The following is a 26,936-nucleotide window of genomic DNA, read 5'->3' as shown; positions in this document are numbered from 1 at the left end:
TCCAGTATGCCACATACAATCTCTTGATTGCAAATTCAAGTGGTGTGCTGTGGCCAAGAGTTGCAGAAATATGTCACTCTGCTTGTTCGATGGTTTATAGGTTGAGATTTGCTACATCTTCCATGTAATAATTCAGTCATATTTTGCTATATAAAAGTATGAGTCATAATGGTACATCGAATTACATGACGTAGTGTTGTCTTTTGGTCATGGATACAAGTAGCGAGAGGTCTCTGCAGCCTTTGTAGTTTCCTCCTGTGTATGAAACGAAGTACAGCTCTCCGCAGGAGAGGGAATTTTCTTTTGACCTTTTGATGCGAAAGCGTTAAAGAGCCTGTGTCACGGAAAATCCGACGTCGGCGTCCAGCACCCCACGTCGGCGTCAGACGTTTCAGCGAAAGGATTTTCTAATCGCACATACTCAGGCCCTCCATGTGGTGCAAGGAATTTACTGAAATAATTGAATTTATCAAGCTAAAATACATGGAAAAATTGTAAACTACGATTTACACACAACCTACAGATATGATAGCTGGGGAATTGTAATTTTACTATATGAGAAAACATAATTCTGTTACGCAAAATTCAAAGAAACCCCTTCACACACACAAACCGGCCGCAGCATTCACAGACCGGCCGCGGCGTCTGCCATTTGCGCACACCGGCGCGATGGGTGTCTTGGGAGCCATGAAGCAGCACGCCTGCTTCCTTGCAATACCTCCAGCTGGCGCTCGCCGCCGCTGCATCGTGCCCCTCGTAAGAGGCTGTTTTTCTGCCACAAAGCTTGCCTTCATGATTAGCGTTCGCGGCCAGCGTTTCCAGGTAAACGTTACAGTTACACACGCTCCAGTTGCCAAGAAGCTTGAGAAGCAGTCAGGAATCTTTGAATGCTATTGCGTTCCACTCTTAAAGGCAAAGCTTAAACGTCCTCCAAGTTTTACAGTTGGTTTCAGTATGTATTGTATTTTTGGACTTGCTTCTGATATTCAGCTATTTTCTCTGTAGCCTTCTTGCATGGCACTTAGTTCAATAATTTATGCTCATTGATTATAGAAGTCAAACAGTTTATATTTAGAGTCTGCAAGTATCAAGAATTTCAAATCAAATAGTCCTTGCTATTCGAATCTTATTCGATTTAAGAATGGACTATTTGCCACATATTTGTTTCTGTTTGAATATAAGGGATGACAGCACTGATTGAAGCCTGAGGGAAGAAAAGCCAATGCAGATGGTGATGGTTCCGGATGATTCTGCTGCAAAAAAGGTGTGGGTGTTGCACAGAGGCAGTTAAATTCTGCTCATTAACTTCTAGTCATTCAAAAATGCCCTCCTTTTAAATCAGCATATGTACGACTTTGCATGTTGTCTTGATTTAGGTTCAAGGGTTATTTAATAAGTCTCACCGTATATCATCATCATCAGCAGCAGCATGGTTAAGCCCACTGCAGGGCAAAGGCCTCTCCCATACTTCTCCAACTGCCCCTGTCATGTACTAATTGTGGCCATGTTGTCCCAGCAAACTTCTTAATCTCATCCGCCCACCTAACTTTCTGCCGCCCTCTGCTACGCTTCTTTTCCCTTGGAATCCAGTCCGTAACCCTTAATGACCATCGGTTATCTTCCCTCCTCATTACATGTCCTGCCCATTCCCATTTCTTTTTCTTGATTTCAACTAAGATATCATTAACTTGCGTTTGTTCCCTCACCCAATCTGCTCTTTTCTTATCTCTTAACGTTACACCTATCATTCTTCTTTCCATAGCTCGTTGCGTCATTCTCAATTTCAGTAGAACCATTTTCGTAAGCCTCCAGGTTTCTGCCACATATGTGAGTACTGGTAAGACAAAGCTGTTACATACTTTTCTCTTGAGGGATAATGGCAACCTGCTGTTCATGATCTGAGAATGTCTGCCAAACGCACCCCAGCCCATTCTTATTCTTCTGATTATTTCAGTCTCATGATCCGGATCCGCAGTCACTACCTGTCCCAAGTAGATGTATTCCCTTACCACTTCCAGTGCCTCGCTACCTATCGTAAACTGCTGTTCTCTTCCGAGACTGTTAAACATTGCGTTAGTTTTCTGCAGATTAATTTTTAGACCCACTGTTCTTCTTTGCCTCTCCAGGTCAGTGAGCATGCATTGCAGCTGGTCCACTGAGTTACTAAGCAAGGTAATATCATCAGCGAATCGCAAGTTACTAAGGTATTCTCCATTAGCTCTTATCCCCAATTCTTCCCAATTCAGGTCTCTGAATACCTCCTGTAAACACGCTGTGAATACCATTGGAGAGATAGTATGTCCCTGTCTGACGCCTTTCTTTATCGGGATTTTGTTGCTTTCCTTATGGAGGACTATGGTGGCTGTGGAGCCGCTATAGGTACCTTTCAGTATTTTTACATATGGTTCGCCTACACCCTGATTCCGCAATGCCTCCATGACTGCGGAGGTTTCGACTGAATCAAACGCTTTCTCGTAATCAATGAAAGCTATATATAAGGGTTGGTCATATTCCGCACATTTCTCTATCACCTGATTGATAGTGTGAATATGGTCTATTGTTGAGTAGCCTTTACGGAATCCTGCCTGGTCCTTTGGTTGACAGAAGTCTAAGGTGTTCCTGATTCTATTTGCAATTACCTTAGTAAATATTTTGTAGGCAACGGGCAGTAAGCTGATCGGTCTATAATTTTTCACGTCTTTGGTGTCCCCTTTCTTATGGATTAGGATTATGTTAGCGTTTTTCCAAGATTTCGGTACGTTCGAAATCATGGGGCATTGCGTATACAAGGTGGCCAGTTTTTCTAGAACAATCTGCCCACCATCCTTCAACAAATCTGCTGTTACCTGATCCTCCCCAGCTGCCTTCCCCCTTAGCATAGCTCCCGAGGCTTTGTTTACTTCTTCCGGTGTTACTTGTGGGATTTCAAATTCCTCTAGATTATTCTCTCTTCCATTATCGTCGTGGATGCCACTGGTACGTACTGTATAAATCTCTATAGAACTCCTCAGCCACTTGAACGATCTCATTCATATTAGTAATGATATTGCCGGCTTTGTCTCTTAACGCATACATCTGATTCTTCCCTATTCCTAGTTTCTTTTTCACTGCTTTTAGGCTTCCTCCGTTCCTGAGAGCATGTTCCATTCTATCCATATTATACTTCCTTATTTCAGCTGTTTTACGCTTGTTGATTAACTTGGAAAGTTCTGCCAGTTCTATTCTAGCTGTAGGATTAGAGGCTTTCATACATTGGCGTTTCTTGATCAGATCTTTCGTCTCCTGCGATAGCTTACTGGTATCCTGTCTAACGGAGTTGCCATCGACTTCTATTGCAGACTCCTTAATGATGCCCATAAGATTGTCGTTCATTGTTTCAACACTAAGGTCCTCTTCCTGTGTTAAAGCCGAATACTTGTTCTGTAGCTTGATCTGGGATTCTCCTATTTTCCCTCTTACCGCTAACTCATTGATCGGCTTCTTATGTACCAGTTTCTTCCGTTCCCTCCTCAGGTCTAGGCTAATTCGAGTTCTTACCATCTTATGGTCACTGCAGCGCACCTTGCTGAGCACATCCACATCTTGTATGATGCCTGTTGTGAATCAGCATGCGCCGCTGACACGTGTTTGTTTTGTCAGATTCACCGGCCTTGCCTCTTGTGAATCGGCAGTGGCTGCGGCTGACGTCACAAGATAAAGACTATAAAAGCTACACTAACCTTTAATAAAGCGCTCGTTCCTTGTCAACTGCTTCTCGAGTTACTTCAGTGGCGACGAGGCTGCCCACCACCGGGCCGTGCCTGCTCCATGGCGGCCCACGCCGGACCACCGGGTTTCGACGAAACGGACGACAGTTGGGACGCCTACCAGGTGCGTCTGCAGTCCTACTTTGAAGCTTACGATATCGTCGACTCCAAAAAACGACGAGCCCTGCTAACGGCAGCCTTAAGCACGGCAACAGTCGGCATAATAACGGTAAGGTGCGCACCGGCGAAGATTCAAGACCTTACCTATGAGAAGCTGCTTGAACTGCTGGCAGAGCACTTTGCGCCACAGGGCAACGAAATAGCGGAGTCGTACAAGTTCTTCACCAGATGCCAGCGTCCCGACGAGTCAACGAAGGACTTCATTGTGGAAATTCGGAAGAAGGCCTGCAGTTGCAACTTTGGCGAGGCACGGGACAGGATGCTACGAGACAGACTTGTTTGTGGTCTACGTGATACCGGCGTTCGTCGGAAGCTTTTGGCCAGACCTTCGCTGACGCTGAAAGAAGCCGAAGATATAGCGTTAGCAGCAGAGATGGCAGCTCTCAACGTTGATCACATGGAGAGGACACAGGATTATGGCGACATCCATGCTGTGAGGAGCAAGGTGCAAGGTCAACCGTATTACCACAAGACTCATCCGAGCACTTCTCGACCAAGCGAAGACGTCGTTTGCCCGTGCTGTGGTAGCACTAAGCACAAGGCAGCAAAGTGCAAGTTTCGCCGGGCGGAGTGTTTTCGCTGCTGGCGTAAAGGGCACCTAGCTAAGATGTGTGTTTGGAAACAAGGGGTGGCCCTTTGTGAGGAGCATTCTTCAGAGAGCGACGACAACGAACTTTGTCTACTGAGTTTGTACACTACGTCGGTAAACTTGGTCAAGCCTGTGGTTCGCACCCTCTGCTGGAGCGGAATTCCGCTGACAGTGCAAGTGGACACCGGATCACCTGTCTCCACCATTACGTGGAAAACATACTGCAAGCATCGGCATGCCTGGCCTGCGCTCCGCGAGACGTCCTTGCAGTTGTCCTGCTTTCTTGGCAAGCTGCCCGTGAGGGGTCAGCTGAAACTTCCGGTCTCGTACGCGGGAAAGGCCCTAGATGCAACTCTAACCGTACTGCAATGCGATGGCCCGAACTTGTGCGGGCGAGATGTCATCAGCGCATTTGAGCGTAGCGGAAGGTCCGTCTTCAGCATTCTCGGCGAGGAAACCTCCGGTGAGCAAAATGTCCCTGACAGTACTTTGGTTAGCGCACTCTTAGAGGAGTTCGGCGATTTGTTTACGCCAGGTCTAGGGCTAATTGATGGCCCCGCAGTCCATTTGCGGTTGCGGGAAAATGCGATCCCGCGGTTCTGCAAAGCACGTTCTGTGCCGTATGCAATGCGGGAGCAAGTGTCAAATGAAATAGACAGACTTGTTAAGCATGGCATTCTCTCGCCTGTCGACAGTGCAGAGTGGGCCACGCCTTTGGTTCCCGTTATCAAAAAGAATGGTTCCATTCGGTTGTGTGGCGATTTTAAGGTGACCGCAAATGCTGCATGTGTCACGGAGCAGTACCCATTGCCAAAAATAAGGGATATCTTCGCAAACCTAAACGGTGGTGAAGTATTCAGCACCATCGACATGAAGGATGCTTACAGTCAGTTGCCGCTTGACGAGGAAACGAAGAAGATATTGGTCGTCAACACTCCGAAAGGCCTGTTTTGCTTTAATAGGCTTCCTTTTGGTGTAGCCTCTGCTCCTGCGATTTTTCAGAGACGTATGGACGGCATCCTGCAAGGCATTCCGGGCATTCAAGTGTACCTGGACGATGTGGTAGTCGCGGAGAAACGCGGCAACTGCGAGACGTTGCGTGAAGTTTTCAGACGTTTCCGGCAACACGGTGTCAAGCTGAATCCGCAGAAATGCAAGTTCCGACAAGCAGAAGTTGAATTTCTGGGACATCGTATAAATACGAACGGATTGTTACCTAAGATGGACAACATTGCTGCAATAATGAAAATGCCGAAGCCAACCGGTGTTGCAGAACTACGGCCGTTTTTGGGCTTCGTGACCTACTACCACTCATTTCTGGGAAACTTGGCTACTGTTCTAGAGCCACTGCATGAACTGCTAAGAAAGAACACACGCTGGCAGTGGGGAGCGAGACAAGATAACGCGTTCCGAGCAACAAAGTGGCTGCTAGAGGAAGCTAAGTTCTTGGTGCACTACGATCCAAGTAAGCCGCTTATCTTGGAAACCGATGCGTCGTCGTGCGGCGTCGGCGCAGTGCTATATCACAGAATAAATGGGCAAGATCGACCAATTGGGTTCCGGTCGCGAACGCTTTCAGCTGCTGAGCGTAATTACGCGCAAATTGAAAGAGAGGCATTGGCAGTTGTCTTCGGGGTTACAAAGTTCCGGGAATATCTGCTCGGGAATCATTTCACGCTTGTTACAGATCACAAACCTCTTCTGAGCCTTTTCAGCCCCGACAAGCCCGTTCCCGCCATGGCCGCTGCCCGGATTCAGCGTTGGTCCCTCTTGCTAAGCGCCTACAACTACAAAATTCAGTTCAAGCCAGGAAAGACGTTGATTCCTGCAGACACTCTCAGCCGTTTACCGGTGAGGCAGGAGCATAACAACACTAAGGCCGCAGAAGATGACGCTCGTGAGTATGTTCTTCTGACCGATCACCTCAATACCTGTCCTCTGTCGGCGAGTGACTTGGCTAGAATGACTGTTGACGACAGCGACCTCGCGCAAGTCCGTGATTACATTCAGAATGGCTGGCCACGGTACTTGCAACCGGCTCAGGAGCCGTTACGCGTGTACATGCACAGGAAAGACGAACTAACGTACAGCCACGGAATTGTGTACTGGAGCCATCGAGCGGTTATTCCAGCAAGTGCGCGGCAGTCAATGCTGCGTATGCTGCATGATGCACATCAAGGGATAACGGCTATGAAGAACCTGGCACGTTCTGTTTTCTGGTACCCAGGGCTCGATCGGGACATTGAGAAGCTGGTCAACGCGTGTCCAACATGCATAGAATGGGGCAGCATGCCTCCTGCCCGACAACCCGTGCCTTGGCCGGACACAGAGGAGCCATGGTCTAGGGTCCATGTCGATTTTGCGGGTCCTGTGGAAGGTAACATGTTGTTGATCGTGGTTGATTCCCATACGAAATGGATCGAGGTTACCGCCATGAAGACCGCCAGTTCGGCAAAGACAATTGAAGCACTGCAGACTATGTTCAGCCGGTTCGGTTTGCCGAGGACCCTGGTGACGGACAACGGGCCGCAGTTTACTAGCGAAGAGTTCAGGGCATTTATGAAGCGTAATGGCATCGCTCATTTGCGGACAGCTCCCTACAAACCGCAGTCTAATGGCCTGGTGGAAAGAGCAGTACGGACTGTCAAACAGGGGTTAAACAAAAACACATGCGGCAGTTTGCAAGCTCGGCTGGACCACATTCTTTCGCATTATCGGCGCACTCCCTTGCCAAATAGGCAAACCCCAGCTTCTATGCTTCTCGGATATCAGCCACGTTCTTTATTGCACAACGTCGTGTCACGACCATTCCCTTCTGCAGGTGCGTGCAACAGTGGCCCACCGCTGAGCAAAGACGTCTGGTTCAAGAACTATGGAGTGGGTGACAAATGGAAACCAGGCGCGGTAGAGTCCACCGAAGGCTCGCGAATGGCAACGGTAAAGACTGCAGATGGGGAGCAACATCGCCGCCACCTCGACCAGCTAAAAACCAGGAGGACCAGCGTGGAAGGAGAAGCGGTGGAACCCGACGCCCCCATGCAAGTACCGACTAAAGGCAGTCAGAATGCAGCGGCAGACTCGCAGTCACAAGGACTCGACAGCAGTCACAGTCAGGCTCAAGTAGACACCGACATTCCAACGTCATCAGACGGGCCGGCCGAAGCAGAGGTTGCTACCAGCGAGCCGCAAGTGATTGACCGGGCTGAAGTGACACTGCGTAGGTCGAAGCGGAAGCCCCGGCCCCCGGACCGCTTCACTCCTTAAGGGGGAAGAATTGTTGTGAATCAGCATGCGCCGCTGACACGTGTTTGTTTTGTCAGATTCACCGGCCTTGCCTCTTGTGAATCGGCAGTGGCTGCGGCTGACGTCACAAGATAAAGACTATAAAAGCTACACTAACCTTTAATAAAGCGCTCGTTCCTTGTCAACTGCTTCTCGAGTTACTTCAACTAAGGTCCTCTTCCTGTGTTAAAGCCGAATACTTGTTCTGTAGCTTGATCTGGGATTCTCCTATTTTCCCTCTTACCGCTAACTCATTGATCGGCTTCTTATGTACCAGTTTCTTCCGTTCCCTCCTCAGGTCTAGGCTAATTCGAGTTCTTACCATCTTATGGTCACTGCAGCGCACCTTACTGAGCACATCCACATCTTGTATGATGCCAGGGTTAGCGCAGAGTATAAAGTCTATTTCATTTCTAGTCTGGTCATTCGGGCTCCTCCACATCCACTTTCGGCTATTCCGTTTGCAGAAGAAGGTATTCATTATCCACATATTATTCTCTTCTGAAAAGTCTACTAATAACTCTCCCCTGCTATTCCTAGTGCCTATGCCATATTCCCCCACTGCCTTGTCTCCAGCCTGCTTCTTGCCTACCTTGGCACTGAAGTCGCCCATCAGTACAGTGTATCTTGTTTTGACCTTACCCATCACCGATTCCACGTCTTCATAGAAGCTTTCGACTTCCTGGTCATCGTGACTGGATGTAGGGGTGTAGGGGTGTACACCTGTACGACCTTCAATTTGTACCTCTTATTAAGGTTCACAACAAAACCTGCCACCCTCTCGTTAATGCTATAGAATTCCTGTACGTTACCAGCTATATTATTAACCAGGAATCCGACTGCTAGTTCTCGCCTCTCCGCTAAGCCCTGGTAGCACAGGATGTGCCTGCTTTTTAGCACTGTATATGCTTCATTTGTCCTCCTAACTTCACTGAGCCCTATTATATCCCATTTACTGCCCTCTAATTCCTCCAATAGCACTGCTAGAGTCGCCTCACTAGATAACGTTCTAGCGTTAAACGTTGCCAGGTTCAGATTCCAAGGCTAGGTTAGGTTAGAGGTCAAACAGTTTCTATTTAGAGTCTGCAAGTATTAAGAATTTCAAATCAAATAGTCCTTGCTTTTCCACTCTTATTCGATTTAAGAAGTGACTATTTGCCACATATTTGCTTCTGTTTGAATATAAGGGATGACAGCACTGATTGAAGCCTCAGGGGAGAAGAGCCAATGCAGGTGGTGATGGTTCTGGATGATTCTGCTGTAAAAAAGGTGCAGGTGTTGCACAGAGGCAGTTAAATTCGGCTCATTAACTTTTTGTCATTCAATAATGCCCTGCTTTTAAAGCAGCATATGTACGACTTTGCATGTTGTCTTGATTTAGGTTCAAGGGTTATTTAATCAGTCTCACCGTATATACATTTATTTAAAACCCATATGCAGGTCTGTAGTATCGTGCTTTTTTCCTTCAATGAACACAGCACTCTATATCCATCCGGTGACATGCTCTTCATCATCATCATCATCAGCCTAGTTACGCCCACTGCAGGGCAAAGGCCTCTCCCATACTTCTCCAACTACCCCAGTCATGTAGCACCCTCTGCAGCGTCACAGATCTGACCGCCGCCGTGGTCAGCTGCTTCGCGGCTGCTGGGGACTGAGGGCCGGGGTTTGATTGTTGTATTCATATAGGAGGTTGTGGCCAAGTACTGCACCAGGGTGGCCAATCCTGCTCTGACATGCTCTTACCACCTTATTATTATCACTGTCATATTGTGGCAAATGACTGAAAGTAATGGTGTTTTGTTTACAAGCTCTTCAATCGACCAGTCTTCTAGTTGTGAATGGTATTATATGTATCAAATAACATAAGCAAGCCCCTCTCTTTCTTTTCTTTTTAATCATACAGACTCCACATGTTCCACAGTGTTCAAGATTGTAAAAATATTCGATATTCAATTTGATATTCGAAGCTCATTTTTCTTGAATATTCATATTCAATTCGACTTGGGAATTATGCTATTCAAACACACCTGCTTATAACGTAAACTGCTTTCGCTTAGGTTTTTTGGTGCAGCATGTAGATGGACACATAGAGAACTGGAAGAATGCAGAATAGCCATCACTGTAATACAGTGTATCTGGCTTGAACTGGACTTTTGCCTGGTTTTCTGGCACGGTGCCCATTTTTGAGGGTCACTTGACCGTGCATGCAATGCAGGTATCCAATTCGGAGGGTGTGTGGCTGCGTCTAAACCAGGAGAGTTTGCAGCGGCACAACCTTAGCAAGGAAGGTGAGGCATGGACATTGGCCCGGACGGCTGCCCACGTGGTGCCTGAGGTGCTCTACCTTCGCCACGAATCCGAAGTGATGCAGTCGGGTGACAGCGATGACGATTCGGCTGCCAGTGCATGTGGCCATAGGTAAGGAAGGCAGAAAAATCATGTTGTTTTATACACGCCTCCTCCCTCAACACCCCGTTAACTTTTTTTTTCTTTCTTTCTCTTCTTTTTGGTATTGTTGTAGAGCAACTTTGTGAGGCTGCATATAGTGTTAATTCATTCTTGACCTTCCCTCCCCAGCCTAAACAAGGATCTGTGCAGAAGTTATAATAATAAGGTGTTCACCTAAACAGTGTATCATCAAAACAGTTCATACAGGTGCTTGTCAACATTCCCTACAGTTTTCTAAAGGTTCTCTTGGTATTAACTGTATATAGAATTTGTTTAATTACCCTTAAAAATTGGGCACAATAAGAACCATCTTAATGACAAAGACAAACCACTGATGCCAGTTTGATGTGAGACATGTCCCTGTGTGGTCTTTTTGGCACCATATGAAGCCTTGTTTTCGAAGAGATATCCTAACTGATTAACCCCCTTACCTTACATTACCGCATTCTGTATCATATGTGACAGACATAAAACAGCTTCTTCGAACTTAATAGATTCAGTAAAAAAATAAATTAATACATATTAATTCAAAATCTGTGTGATCTCTTGCAATAAAACTTATAGTAGCTGTAACTATCAAATAATCTTTAATTTATTGTTATCCTAAATTGTGTATGCCAGCAGCTCATCACCTAGTGCACAAAAAGTTAGAAAACAAACTGGTTATGTTCATAATTCTTACACTTAAAACAAGACCAGTAAAAATAGCAGGGGGTTTGTTTGCATTTTATCAGTCGGCTGTGATATATTGAATGAGGAATACATTCTGGGGTTTCAGTGAAGACACAGCATGCAATTATGGGTTGTTTTGTGGACGAGAGCAGATTTGTTTTGTTGCGAGAAAAGAAGTTTTGTGGCAAAATAATACTGTTTTTACGGGCTATATTGTTGATTAGCACCATTATTGTGGTGAATATGACAGAAAATGAACATTCCACCTATTTTTATAGGCATAGCATGGGGCCAGTAGTGTTGCAAGAGTTAAACACAAGAGCAGCAACAAAAGAAACTCTCCAAGAAAGAAGGTATTGTTTCAGTTTTTGCCAAGCTTCTGAAGACTGTGCGAAGCAAGAATTCCCATAAAATGAAGTGTACTAAGGGATATGGCTTAAGTATTGTAGCTATAATTTACTCAAAGAGGATGTCATCAAATTTTTGAGAAACTTCAAACAAATCTAAGTGCAAAAATTATTACACTCCATCTGTTCCAGGAAATTGTGTTATTACAGAATATTGTTAAGTCCTTGGCAGGTTTTATTCGATCCAAATGTCTTTCTGTATGGTTGTATTTCTATGGTTGTAAAATATAACTGTAACCGCATAGTGTATCATAGATGATACACGACAGTTTATTTTCATAAAATTCTACCCGTACTTCTAACTTTTATTTTGAAATTTGGGGTTTGTTTGGCCATTTCTGGCATAAGCAAAGCTTTGTCTAAGCTTTTCACAAGAAAACTAATATTCATGATGTAAGGGGCTAAAGGGTGACCAAAACAATGCTACCCACAGGTGCTCACAGGCTGCTGCATCATCATCATCAACTGTGCGATCACGTGGCTACAACTTTGGGATGCCTGTCTGTACGGTGACTGACAGGGCAGCTTCTGGATGTGCAAATGCAGTGCAGGGTAAGGATTTGTCACTGTTTAACACAGAGTTGTTACAGAACCAATCATTTAAGTTCATTTCGGGTCTTTACCAATGCTCATTGCTTTCATGGCTTTACAAAGGCCTGTATTTCTTGTGCTTTTGTTGTCATCGCTTCTGCAGTTTTAAATCTTATGTTACGTCATGTCACAACTGGTCCAAACACACTCTATGCTAAAGAATATTTCGCACCTTGCACGTCAGGCCAAGCCACTGTTGATGTATGTGTGCATGTGTGCGCGCATGGTTTCTCACATTCCGGCATAGTCTTTCATTTGTCTACTGTCAAGTCTTTCATAACATAGTACCAGTTGCCCAAGTATGCAGCCTGTTTGCCAGAAAGTTACAACTGGTGGCTGTCTATTCATGAATGTTCATCCCACCTGTTTTGTATCATTGGATATGTCACAGTAGTGCAAGTAGTAAGCTTAATAAATTATGACTCCTTTGTAATTTCCCCCAGTGCACAGCTCCCGGCACAAAAAAAAAAAAAGAAAGAAAGAAAGAACACTGAAGATAATTAAGGCTGCAAAAAGCGTCTTCCTTCTTTTTTAAGGTCTTTTTAATGCGGAAGCATCAAATGGCCCATTGAGCAAAAAAGCCAGTGTCTCTAGCAGCGAAACGGCACCTAAGTTCCCATTGGCTGCGATGCCACATCACGTGTGCACCTTGATGGAGCAAGGCAGGCGAAAGGCGCTGCGTGAGGGGAGAGGGCATTGCCACGTCATCTTCATGCTTGCTTTTGGAAGCCTGTGTTATCCGTGTGTTCCTTGCCTGCGCAAGCTCTCACCTGCATTCTAACTTTGCCTCAGTAATTACTATATAGAAAATAACATATAAAAAGAAACAATAAATTCGAAAGGAAGAACATTGTGATAGTGAGTTTTGAACCTATGACCCCATGCTTAGAGGCCGAGTGTCTTATCCACTTGACTAAACTAGCACCTCCTAGATAGCAGGCATATGTACTCTGCTTCATAACATCATCCTACTTGGACTGAAATTTCCATTGCCAAGCCTGGCTTGACGAAAGCAGTGATTTCAATATCACCATCGCTTGCTCGGGAGCGTCTCCATTAGATTCTATGGCAGTCAGGCAAGGTAGCTTGACGTCCCAGATCGATGTGCACCAGCCTTGTGCTATCTCAGGGTGTCCACCAACCGGGAAAACCGTGAATTCTTGGAGATTTTGAATAGTCTGGAAATATTCAGGGAAAACTCAGGGAATTGGTGATTTGCAAAATGGTGAACGCCACCTATAGCACAACAGGCAAAGCTGCAGCACTCTGCGTGCGAGAATATGTGGTTAGAAAGTGAGTTTAATTTCTCGGCTTCTGCCTGGACTGTGCCACAGCAGCTGCATGTGTTCTTCACTGTGGTAAAAATAACTGAAGATGCTGTAACTCAGTTCCAGTTTTCGTACATGACATGGACCTCCGTCTTCTCGAAGCGTACCATTCAAACTGATCATGTGTGGCAGTATCTGCTTTCTAAAACTGACACTTTTCGCCAGGCTCATTGAGGCTCGGCACTGAAGGAACAAGAATACGTTAAAAATACATGTTTGCAGACTGCTGATGCCAGCACAGGACTGGTGCGAGCGACATGCACTCCTTCAACAAACATCGGAGTGTACGTCGTCAAAACACGCTACTTATGTGTCGCCAAGTGACCACACTTGGTTTTGCAGACTGGCCGTGCGCATCGACCACCGTGCAAATCGTCTGGCCTAGTTTGCTCTTTGCTGCTGAGAGAGTATAGAGAAAAGCAACTCTATGTTCATTTAACTGCAACATAATTGTCCAGACACTAACATGCTCACGAAACTTAACGCTTTATGACTGTCGGCATTTTCATTGCAAGCACTGTCGGCTGCTGCTTCGACAACTGGGAGCTAGGCCTACTGGCTTGATTGATCGGCGGCTGTCGACAGTCAGCGGGCCGAGCGTGATGCTCCGCTTAGGAAAGCTTATCGCGCTAATATGGTCCATCTGAAATGAAGGAAAGTTTCACAGAGCTGTTTGTTTTACTACAATGGTAATTTTTCATCCACGGTAAATGTGGGAAAGTCTCAAACGGTGTGCTGTTCTCGCGACTGCATGCGCTATAACTGCTACTGATGGAGATGGTAAGTAGGCCTTGCTCGCTGGCCGTGGGTGTCGCCGGTTACGAAGAAGCCTCTGCTAGCAATCAAATGCATTTTTTCTTTTGTGAACTCTTTAACGCATGCATGAATATTAAAGGGCCCCTCACCAGGCCCCATAACAAATTTTGGTCATGCACTGCAAGGTGTTACATGTCCTTTAGGGAGCGTTCTGCTTCAAAAGTTTTCTTTTTTTAATCAGCTCATTAATAGTCGAGATAGAAATATTTCAGTGCCACGAACTCATGATTTTAGCAGGCGGGCTCCACTGCCAAGCAAGATGCTCTCTCCACGCGCTCCGTCTTGCCTCCGCAAGCGAAATTCCTCCCCTGCGCTCTCCCATATCGGACCTCGAGGATCGTGGGATGCATATGTCACAGCCTTCACTTTTTTTTTCTTGTTGCTTTTTTTTGGTTTGTTTGTTTCAGCACTACGCACTTTCGCTGACAGCATTGCGCGCGAGCTGTTGTCTCATTCGCACAGCGCACAATTTTGCATGCTGTGCACAAGACACATGACTAGCGGTACAATTCAGTGTTAAACGAATACTGAGGCAGAACAAGTGGATCGCAGAGCATGATCATGCGCTGCAACACGGTAAAAGATGGCATAGTTTGGTACCTGCCCACGTGACTGCACGACTGTGGGAACGAGCAGACGAAGCGGAAGAGCATCTCTCTTGCTTCGGTGCGAAGTAAAACAAAAAACAACGATACATTCCGTTTGTGTGTTTTATTATTTCTCTAAACTTCAATTCGTCAATGCAAGTAACAAATCGCACAGATAACAGATGTTCTCTTGAATAATTCTCGAAGTCACGGGTCACCAGGAGCGACGTCATACTGTGGACATGATTACGTAGGCGCAGAGACACGAGTACGTCACTGTCCGGCTTGGAGCACAGTGGCTGCGAGGAGAAGGGAAAATGGTGTTCGAATTGAAATTTCACACCTTTCCATGGTGCGCAGCGATGTAATTCTTTGCAAACCCGATCGTCGGCGCGCATTGTATGGTCTGCGCTTGTCAGCTCAAAATGGCTAGACCTGGTGAGGGCCCCTTAAAGAGGCTAAATGAAAAATACATTTGGATATCTGTACACCATCGGTAGAAAAGAGCAAACCAGGCGAACTGCCTCCCACGGTGGTCGTTGCGCGCTGCCCGTCTTCGAAACCAACTGCCCTCGGATAGTATGTTTCAATCACTTCAGTGGTGTAGTGCTTGGCGCCGAATGTCATATGAGGCACACTCTTGACATCACTTTATAATATTTATTATAATTCCACTGTCATGTCAGTGCCAACTCAGGGACACCACTGCACTTTCACAAGCTCTGTCCGTCCTCGTCCATCTTGAGCTTTCCACATTTTCGGTAAAATGCGGCTGCATTTAAGGGCATCTTGAAGCTTGCAGGCCGAAATAACCTTGTGGCGCTGGCATATGATGATTCAGTAGCCACAAGCAGCGTGATGAGAACCAGCTCTGCGAGGAGCGAGGTATAGCGCACATTGTGTGCTGTGAGTGCATTCCCGGCCGTCACTTATTCATGCTGCTTACCTCACCGGATAGCTCTTCGTGGACCGAAATAAGCTCGTGCTGTATTTGCCAGTGAAGCAATTTGTGCACGCATACGTAACACTACTAGACAGCCTTTTCACGAAAGTAGCGCGATCAAAGCCACCACAAAACTGCGTCTCAAGGTGCGCTGTGGCTGCGTTGGTTGTCTGTCTGCTTCTCGTATCTATCTATGTAGAAGGTGCTCGTGACAACCGTGTTAGTGCATGCGCAGCATCATTTTTCCGAACCGTCGATTTGAGCTTTTTGAGGGAAAATTATCTGTAATTTTATTGAAGGGGAACGAAAGTCGCGGTAATGCTGGCTCGAATAAAAGAGAGGAATAAAAATGAACCTACTTTGACGCAGTTTCGTCAGCTGGAGGGGTTGCCAGTGTGCAATCAACGACTGACTTTCCGGACGTCCAATAATTCGGACAGCTTCACGGCACCAACATCAATGGATAAGAACGTCTGAAATTTCGGACGCAAGAGCCCTTCACTGTTCGACTTTCCGGACCTTTTGCCGTGGCTGTAGGTCCGAAATAGCATTAATCAAAGCCACTACCACTGCCATTTGATTACCTTGTCGCCTCAAACCGGCACTCTCACATGCAGATCCACTGGCAGCCGTAGCCACCAACACGGCAATGCTAGGCCTAGCTGCTTTGACATTCGCTATTAAGCTTCTTGCCATTTGGCGCTGTGTTTTTCATTGAAAGAATTCACCGCTGTCAGCAATGGCACCGACTCCACTTTGTGGTCCTTGTGATTAGCTTCGAAGCTCTGAAAGCACGGTGCGTTGCATGATGCCGGTTCATAAAAGTTAGCACCGCCTTAGTACAGTAATGTTACGCGGTGCAGCAAACGCAAGAATATTGCGGTGAAGCATAACAAGCATGGGAAGGGGCACTTGTCACAGTACACAATATGTATTCCTTAACTATACAGACGTGCACCCGCCATCTGCTGTCCCAGTACTAACACCGATATGCCTAAGTGTACTGGCAGGCATTCAGAGCTTTTTTGGATGTGCCTGTGGTGATCTGAGCCCTTAACTCTTTCCCTTCCGTAGGAAAAATAGGTGCTTTTTGTAGGTTACGTCAGATTCTTTTTTTCTGAAGGAACTACTGCACTCAATATTTTACATAATACGTAACCAAAAAGCATAATGAATGCACTTTTCACAAACAAAAGTTTTATTAACGAGATGTATGTCATAAAAAGATAAATTGGCAGAATCAATAATGTGAGATAAAATTGAACAAAGTTTGCAAAGACACGCTTGTATATACTAAGAAATAAATTTAAATAAAATAATGAGATATACAAAAAGGAATTGCTGTTCAATAGGAACTACCTCTGAAAAAATCAAAATTTTTCATTGAACAGGCATTCCACTACAAAAATTGAAGTGCGAGCACTACAGTTTGGCATGCTGGACTGCGGCTGCCGATGTTCCGGGCTGGCTTGCATCACCGTCGCTCTCAGAGTCAAAGTCTAACGAAAAGGGAGCACCCTCAGACATGCTGCTGCTCAATCCATCAATAACATCAGTCGCAGCCGCAGGAGAATCGCGAGATATTTGGACCTTTGAAGCGCTTGCACCACTCCCGGAGGTGGCCATTCTTGCCTTCTACTTTGACGATCGTGAAACTTCGGAGTGCATTCAAAAATTAACGCCTGGCGGGGAAAATGTGAACTCCTTAGAAAACAAAAATATAGTTCTCCTCCTTCACGTCCTATGGCGCAGAGTGTCCATGAGCGGTGAGGAAGGTCTAGAAAGCGGTGTTTCAAACCATCAATAGCGGGCGGCCATTTTTGCTTTCTGTTGTGTCGGCAGCGGCAGGCAAGCGGGGGGCCCCGACGGGCGAACGCGCGGCTAGCGCCGGCGCAGTAAAGGAGACACGGAGCTAACTGCTCCCGATGAAAACCGGAACGAAGACTCGGCCGACCCGCGGCCGTTTATTACTTATAAAGGCTTCACACGCTAGATGACACCTCCCGATTGGTCCAAGCTTGTCACATGACAGAAGTGGGTGCGCCATCTAGCTAAACAACTACAAAACATACATGTACGATGACAGAGATCTGACAGGGGGCGACACTATACTACATCATCCCCCCCTGGAAACAAAGCAAGCATACAGTGAAACGCGCACACAAGGCGCGCACTTAAGTCCAAAAGCAATTTCAGTTCGTTCCCCCCACGTTCACACACACGTGCACCAGATGCACACAAGGCACGCACTTAAGTCCACAACAAATTCAGTCCGTCCCCACCCAAGTTCACATACACGCGCACCAGTCTTGGGCACCAAAACACAGGCAGTCACTCAAAGTCTGACAAGGAACACGGCACTAAACTCACTGCACCGCAACAAGGAGCACTTTTTATACCTGTGTTAATGAAACATGTGGACTGTCTCCTAAATGTCACAATGAGGCCCTTAGCCGTGGCATTTTGAAGACGGAAATACACTCTACACTACAGAAACAATATCATCGAGCCACGGAGGCCGTTTTCTGTCACCATGAGGACGCGTGCGTACCTCAGAACTTTGGAGGTTGCGACGCGTATCGGTCGACTTTAAAGACCCAGTCGTCCCACTATTATTTACCTCCCCCTGGTTGGAAAACTGAATGTGGTTGTCGCTCAAAGCTGGAGAGGGTTGCCCAGGAAGCTCCTCTCGATGTCCCAACAAGTCCTGGGAGGCTACCGATTCCCCCACGGAATCAGAGACAACTGCTGACTGTGCAGACTCGGAAGTGATACAGTCAGACGCACAACTTAACTGAAGCTTATGACTATGAGAAGACGCTGTCACTACAGACAAGTCATCGGAATGACTATCCAAGTTTGAATATGAGTACAAAAAGTCCCTATTACTTGTACACAATGTACTACCTGCTGGAACCTTCATCACTATGGTTAACTTAGACACATGCCACGTTTGCCCATCACTGAGTAGAAAAGTAGATGGTCCTATCTGGGCCTTGACTTTACAAGGTTTACAGTACTTAAAAAATCCTTTCCTGTTAAATCTTATTCTGACGGTGTCTCCCACCTTGATACGAGTTGCCTGAGCACCTCTACGTTTGTCTACGTACTGTTTCGTCTGCGACTGTTTCTGCAAGACCCTTTCTTGAACTTGAGACACCAGACTGTCCTGTTCCCGTAGATCTACACAGAGCCGCATGGTTCCATCCTTCTTGCGCACCACCACGAGTGGAGACACCCACTCAGTAGCGTCGACGCGCTCGATGACGTCGCAGTCCTTGAGACGTCGCAATTCATGTGTGACCTGGTCACGGAGAGCCAGGGGTAGTCGGCGCAACTTTGAAGATACTGGTTTCGCATCTTGCTGCCGATGAATTCGGTGCACAACGTTGTTGACGAGACCCAACTCGTCACTGGAAAGGTGATAAAAATCCGGAGGCACACCTGTGGGGCTCTGTACTGAAGGAAGCGATGGTAGACGACCTGTCAGCGACGTACCGTCGATCTGTATGCCCAAGCGTTGGATGGCGTCTAAACCCAGCAGTGATGTTCCTGTAGTCGTTACGTGGAACGTGACGGAGCATGACCTTTGGAAAAACTGGACAGTGGCTTGAAACAGGCCTTGAATGTCGATGCGTTGCTTGGAGAAATTTTTCAAGTCCACTGTTGTTTGTGACAGTCTGTGCTGTCGACCAAAGTGCTTTCCAAAATCTTCGGCCGTCATCAATGAGACAGACGCTCCCGTATCCACCGGCAGTCGCATGGAGACGCCGTTCACTACGACTGGAACTTCCAAATCTTTTTTAGTTTCAAAAGCGCTTACCGTCAAGACAGACGCGGACGGCTGCCCTGCGGAAGTTGAAGACAGCGTCTCTGCGGAAGAGACGTGTGAACAGTACGGGTTTTTCGGCATACTGATGCAAAATGGCCCAACGTGTGGCAGGCGTTGCACCGCCGGTTTCTTGCGGGGCAATTCCTGTACGTTGCAATATGCTTCGTGCTGCCACACCGATCGCATGCACCACGGTTCCCGGAGGAGCCATGTGCGAAATGTCGGTCGTCTCGGCGGCTTCTCGGAAGAAGTCGGTCGTCTCGGCGGCTTCTCGGAAGAAGTCGGTCGTCTTGGCGGCTTCTCGGAAGAAGTCGGCCATCTTCATGGCCTCCCGGACTACGTCGGCCATCTTGGCGGCTCCCCGGAAGAAGTCGGCCATCTTGGCCCGTCGACGGAACGCCAAGTTGAGATGCCTCGATTCTTCGAACATTTTCGGAGCCGAACGCGCGGTTCGCTCGATGCAAGGCTTCTAACGAGCGTCCCATTTCTTCTGCCTTGTCCAGGGTCAGGGTTTCGCCATGAGCCAGCAACTTTTCGCGAACGCTGACGTTCGCTACCCCATGTATGATTTGGTCTCGGATGCATTCGCCATAGGTTGTGCCGAAGTTGCACTGTACCGCCTTCTCCTTCAATGCGGTCACGAATTCCAGGAATCCTTCCCCCTCGAACTGCTTTCGACTGGCGAATTCGTGCCGTTCCGCCAGGACATTTGTTGACGCGGCGAACAGCCGGTCAAGCCGCTGCAAGAGTCTCGGAAACTCTGACGCTGGCGGGACCGCATCACTTGACGTTGACGCTGCACCGGTCGACTGCCTTGCTGCTTCGCTTGAAGCTGACGCTGCGCTGGTTAACTGCCTTGCTGCTTCCTGCTCCTCGTCTGCAAAGTACTTCCGTTGTCCCTCACGCCCGAGAGCGCTGACGAGCGTGGACGCTCGTCGCGCGTCTGTCCAGTCGCCACCGCCGGCCGCTTCGAGGTGGGCCTGAATAATTTTTTTCCATCGATGCCATGGAATTAACGGTGGCCCGGGCAATTCCAGAAAAACGGGAAGGTTCGCCGTGAAAGACGCCATGCCCAGTAGCGTGCAGGAGACAGTGCAGAAAACAAGCCGGAGCTCGCAGCAGGAATGGGGCAAGGAAGAACAAAGGGGGCGAGTAGGCCTAGGCTCGGAAGCCTCGCGACGCCGAGTGCGTCGGCGGCGTTTGCCTGCCGTGCGGACACGGGAAGTGTCGCTTCACTTACGAAGCTCGTTGGTTTCCAGGGGCTTCGGTCGGAACCGCGGCGGGAATCCCATCCTCGTCGCCAAAGATGTTGTGTCGGCAGCGGCAGGCAAGCGGGGGGCCCCGACGGGCGAACGCGCGGCTAGCGCCGGCGCAGTAAAGGAGACACGGAGCTAACTGCTCCCGATGAAAACCGGAACGAAGACTCGGCCGACCCGCGGCCGTTTATTACTTATAAAGGCTTCACACGCTAGATGACACCTCCCGATTGGTCCAAGCTTGTCACATGACAGAAGTGGGTGCGCCATCTAGCTAAACAACTACAAAACATACATGTACGATGACAGAGATCTGACAGGGGGCGACACTATACTACACTTTCTACTTTGACGATTGCAGGAACTACGGAGCACGTTCAGAAATCACCGCCTGGGGGGGGGGGGGGGAATCAACTGCTTAGAAAACAAAAATATAGTTCTCCATCTTCACGTCCGATAGAGCAGTGTATCCATGAGCGGCACAGGTCTCCAAAGCGGTATTTCAAACCATCATTAGTGGGCTAACAATACTCAATGGACATGGTATGGAAAGAGTTAAAGGTAGTAAAAGACATGCATTCATTTTTCCGTACTGCCCGATTTTTCGGACGTTGACTGTACAACTGACCAAGAGGATGCTTCAAATGGTGCATGGGGTGAATGCGCGGCAGAAGAAGGACAAGAACGGAAATGACCTACGCATTGAGGAATGAACAGGAAAGGAAGCAAACGGACGCTTCTTTGAAGAAGCTTGAGCTAAAAAAAGAAAGAAAGAGAGCGAGTGTTGCCTGACGCTGAGATGCAGGTGTTCCTCATCCAAACCAAAATAAACTACTTAAGACAGTGAAACGCAACATTAAGGCTGAGAGTTTGTCAGGACAGTTGAGGTCGACTTGTTGAGAGAGAATCTCACTTGTGACAAAGTTTGGGCCTCATACCAAAGAGCTTGCTATCAATTGATAGAAATAGCTCATATTTGAAAATATTTGCTTCTGTATGCATCTCCTTTTTATTCGTATTTTGGAATGTTTGACTTAATTCGCAATTGGTTTTACCATTTTTTTTCCGAGGTATTTTATTTGCTGTGCATTTCACTAACCGCTCCATTCTGTTTTCTTTTTGAATAAGATAAACACTACTGCTTACTGTGAAAACTGGATGAAGTCGTCCTTGCTAAAATTTTTTACCATGCTTGCTAGAAAGTGACAGCATCAAGCGACATGGTGTCAGCCCGTGTTGACATAAAACAAAGTTTGGGTCGCTCAGGGAATTTTGTAAAGCCACTTAGGAAAAGCGTGAAAAACTCGGGGGAACTTGTAAATGTCAACTTGGTAGACACCCTGTATCTAGGAGGCATTGACCAAGCGTCTCAACACGCTCACTTGCCCGTGAAGAGTTCATAACTTGAAGGACCGCTCAGCGGCGTTCAGCTGGACATTAATGCTTTCGCATTCACAACTCATAAGAAGTAATTAGGTGCCCTCAGATTTTTTTCTAACAAAACACTGTTCAAAGCCATGATTAGTTCTTAATCACTGCATACTACTTTGCTTGTTTTTTCTTTGCCTGCTTAGGCCTATTCACATTTGGGAGCGGTACCTCAGACCCTGAAGGTGGCTCGTCTGGATCTGCTAGCCCTTTTGTATTTGGGTCTCCTGGTAAGCATATTTCTCCTTTAGGGTACTTGACACATTTTCCGGGGATATCTATCCGTTTGTCTGTCTGTCCTGCATAACTTTCTAAGCCTTCGAACTGCCACTGCCACTGCAGGCTTTCCACAGGCTTCGTGGTGGCAGAGCTAGATGGCACTGAGTGTTCTTAGGGAAGCACGAAAAAGTAGTGCCGCTGCATTACACACCTCATACATAACTCATGTCAGTGGTGGCAGTGCATTGTGTCGCTATATTAAATCAATACTAACGCTTTACTGTCGATAGTTATCATGAGATGGTCAGTGCCGCAATTCTTTGTTTTTTGGTTATGGCAATGAAAAATTTTGCTTGTGGCCACTGAAACTTTGAGTAGTGCAAATTGAGCACTGTGCACATTTGAGTGAATTCTGTGCTAGATAGGTACGCTCTTCTTACCCTTTTTCATCGCTGTGAAAAGCTAAGCATGGAGCTTTCTGTGTGCTTTAATACTGGGAAGCAGTGCTTTGTGTGATCTTTCCAGGAGCTTGTCATCTTTACTTCTTGCTTCATTAGCATATGACATAAGGACTTATAGAGGTTCTTTGATGTGGAATATGTCGCCTGGAGCATTGCAGAAAAAGCACAGGGAGCTGTTTTAACAGCAGTTCTTGAGCGTACCAGTGATGCTAATGTATATATTGCATTGTGAATTGCTGCTGCCATTTCACTTATTTGTTATTGTGGCAGTGAAAGGTTTCAACTTGAAGTGAGAAGAGTGGTGTATTGCTATTTGTAGCTAGCAATTCAAATGAGAGACTTGAAGAAAGTCAGAATGCCTTGTGTCATCATTGCTGCTTACTGTTGCAGATAAAAATTCACCAATTAACTTCTTAATTACTTTACGCCACATATTGTAACTTAGATGTTGTAGCCAGCGCAATTGCAATGTATATCCACTCCAAATATATTTTCAGGATGATACCGGTTTCAATATATTAATTGCCAAAGTATGCAATGAAATACATGGGCATTCCAGTTATATTTTTCTTCAATGCATAAACATTAAAGTTCTTTGTCTGTCTGTCTGTCTATGCATAAAAAAGTGCTTTGTTAAAAAATATCACAGTTTTGTCATAAGGGTGAAGCAATGAATGTGATAGCAACATGCTAGAATATTACATGAAGTGTGAGACTCGTAGCTGTAGTGGCAGTATGAATTCAAGTAAACATAAGCTAAGTAAAAATGAGCCGTTTTGCTTGGGGTTCTCCGTTTGAATCCTGCCATCGGGCACTTTCATTTATGTTTGCTAATTGAAGCCAATGTCTTTCTTAGTGACTTTGCCACCACTTTTCCTTATCTAGTATGTTTCAAACTTCTTTCTTGGGTCGATCCCAAAGCTAGTTCACAGCCACGCCTGTAAAATGATATCATTTTCAGGTTTGAACTCTGTTATTGTTTCACACCTTTAATACTTAAATCTGATAAAATTTAAGATAGAAGGCATGTGCTGTCGGTGTTTTGTTTCATGGCATTTGTTTGTGGGCTGCCATTCTCAGAATTCTGAGGACTAGTTTTGTCAAGGATGTAAGACCTGTTACGAACAACTTTAATGATAGAATAGTGTGGCAATATAACCTGCATATACTGCATGCCGTATAGCATGGCATGGCATATAGCATACATATTCCTAAATGTATACGGGACCTCATGGCAATGCTGATGCCAAGGGCACAAATTTCCTTGGAGTGTCCATATAATTGCTATAACAAAAAAAAAGAAAGAAAAATTAGCGCCAAGTATTAGGCGGCAGTTCATCATAGAGTGTTGAGTAATTTGCTACCACAATGCGTGCCCGAATGGAGTCCGTGACGTGGATGGATTTCGGGGGAGCTGGGCATTCTGCAATGGGCATAACCAAGATGTTTGCATGCATCACAGTTAGATATGTAAGGGGAAAAAAGCCAGAAAGGTTAGGAGGGGGAATTTTCTTTTTTCAGCATGTAGAAAGTGGGAAAAAAATCAAAATTTTCACATAGTTATAGTTGCCATTCTCTGCTGTGCAGCATACATTTCTAAAAGCAAAGAAAAGAAAACCACAGCGCAGTTTTCAAGTGTCTTCATTATATGCTTTCAGTTTAGTTTTGAAAACGTAGTGTAGCTTTCAAACGTAGCGGAATACAGGAAGCCCTCTGAGTTTTGGTCCAGGGCTGGCGTCTGGGACTCTGAAAGGCATGTGGAAGCATCAATGTGGCGGCAAGGTCTTTGCACTAATCAGCCGCTGACATCTATAGCTTCTGGGCTGCTGCAGATACTTTTTCCATTTGCCATTTGTGAATGAAAGTGGTTCTTGTTTCAAAATGTTCCTAAAGGCTAAACCCCATGAGCGCGATTTTGTGCGCGACAGTGATGAGCGACGGATCTGGCCGTCGCGTGAACAGATCGCTCGGTCTTGTCGCGCGATCGCTCAGCTCTGCAAATCTAGAATTTGTCGCTCGTCTCCCGGAAGTGCTATGAGCAACTAGCCAATAGTAAGCAGCCGGAACGGGATGTACGTTACTGACGTACTACCGGTTTGCGCACGTGCGTGCTTCTCACTATACAAACGGAATGAGCAAACTACCAAATTTTAATATGTAAACATAATAAACCTATTGCAATACCTTCAGAAATACTTTATGTTGCTTTGTACAGCCAAGCAAATCAACTTAAATAATTATAGCAAGTGCCACGCCACGTTTGGCGCTAACTCGATCCCCTAATACCGGCAACACTGGAGAGCTGTCGCACGAAGCGGTTGCTCGTTTGGGGTTTGACTTCTGGGCGACGAGCGAACGCGACAGCCATCTCCATCGCGTCGCTTGTCGCTGTCGCGCAAGAAATCGCTTGCATGGGATTTATACTTAACAAGCTTCACAACAGGCTCACAAGTAAAAATTTTCGAAAGCTCATCTACGTGCAATCAAATCTGAATGTGGAAGCAGCCGCGATTGGTTCTAATGTGAGTGTGTCAGGCATGAGTGACTTGAACACCGAGTGACCTTTTTCTCAGTTATCACATTAGCAATCTTCCATAAAAAAGAACAAGGCATTCATTTTATTGCCTTTGCATTCTCTGCATAATTATTGCATTTATTTAGAAATAATTATTTCTTATTGGTGCAATAATAAGTACAGTTGAACCCCGTTATAACAGGCACGGATATAACGGGCAATCGGGTATAATGGACACTATTTGCACACATGGTTGGCCGCCCTATCTCTCCCATTAATTGGACCTCTCTTGTAAGAGACACTGGATATAGAAGACAATCGGTCGTAAAGGACAAGTTGTCCGTAAGGTTGGTCAATAACCTCGCTTGTAACAGTCTTTCGAACCTTACATGCGGTGCCGTCGGCCACTGACTGCAGTTACGTCCATTGTGGAAGAAGCAACAGACTTGCGCATGGAGGATCAGTCAGCAAAAAAAACTATTAAAGACCACTTTAATGGGAATGCTTCACAGAGAAGCACTTCAAGCTTACCGTCAAGGGTACGTAACGCGCAACTATGTGCCACAGTGATCCGACCATAAGAGACGCCGACGAGGACACGCAAGCACGCTCCCGGTGCGCGAGCAACGAATCGGCTGTGACAAGACCATGACAAGAACAAGACAAGACTGAAGGCCAGCGGCGCTTGGTCCCGTTCTTGCTAGATTAAGTGGGCCCGCTTCAAAAAACCCAGGCCTCAACGTCTGTCTGGTTTTTCCTCGCCCAGAGGTACAAGCGGCGACCACGCGTGCAGGCACTTTAGCGGGGCAAACTCTCGGAATTGCTCGGTGACAACTCAACTTCAAGCCGCTGGCATGGCGGCCGGCGCGCGCGGAGAGACCGGAAAGAGTGGAAGATAAGGGAGTGACGAGGGGAGCGTAGTTGCGAGTTGAGGTGTGGAAAAAAACAAAAAACAAAGCTATGACCTCCAAGAATTGCGCGCCGGCGTGTGCAAATCTCGGTCATAGAAGAGTGAGTTTTGTTTTCCCATTCACCCAATGGATAACGGTAATTGTCTCTGCCACCTAGAGTTACTCTATATGCTCCCTACGGGAGCCATATATAGTAACTCCACTGCCACTGAAGCGGCGGAGACATAGAGTTTCATATTCCGAGGTAGGCTTGAGCGAGCTAGAATCGGCTGAAAGCGAGACAATAGCCAAGTCAAAATAAAAACAAGCCGGTTGTCGTTATGGGCGACAATGGTCCTAGCAACAAATCTCAAAGGATATGCTTTTAGAAATCGTCTATTTTACCCATCATTTTCACCATTTATACATCCATGTATATTTTTTTTATTTAGTTTCATTATAATTTCTAGTTTTGCTTCGCCCGGCATGCCCGCAGGTAACCCGATCAACCCTGTCCACAGTGTATAGCCAAATTGCCATCGCCTTATTGTTCCAATTTTCTTTCTCCATGTACTATTCTATGGTGCTGTTGTCTGACTGATCAATGTGCAACTGATCTTCACGTGCTTCATCGACGTGGACAGCCGTTTCCTGGCTGTCACTGTATCTATAGAGAACAGCTCCGTCAAGCGCCGTACTTTCCTGACCGTCGCAAAAAAGTTGGACATCATTGCGGATATAAA

At 46.4% G+C, this 26,936-nt stretch overlaps 1 protein-coding gene across 1 annotated transcript in view; it reads left to right on the top strand.

The window, feature by feature from the left end:
* The window catches only part of hiw (MYC binding protein highwire), a 266,470-nt gene that overhangs the window by 169,547 nt on the left and 69,987 nt on the right, over positions 1-26,936 (top strand). The window contains exons 53-55 of the mRNA XM_050182883.3: positions 10,016-10,218; positions 11,761-11,879; positions 22,255-22,338. Of these exons, the coding sequence (XP_050038840.1) occupies positions 10,016-10,218; positions 11,761-11,879; positions 22,255-22,338 (406 nt within the window). The remainder of the gene's footprint in view (positions 1-10,015; positions 10,219-11,760; positions 11,880-22,254; positions 22,339-26,936) is intronic.

The sequence above is a fragment of the Dermacentor andersoni genome, chromosome 4 (assembly GCF_023375885.2).
Source record: "Dermacentor andersoni chromosome 4, qqDerAnde1_hic_scaffold, whole genome shotgun sequence".
Classification (NCBI taxonomy): domain Eukaryota; kingdom Metazoa; phylum Arthropoda; class Arachnida; order Ixodida; family Ixodidae; genus Dermacentor; species Dermacentor andersoni.
This window is presented reverse-complemented; position numbering and strand designations above follow the sequence as displayed.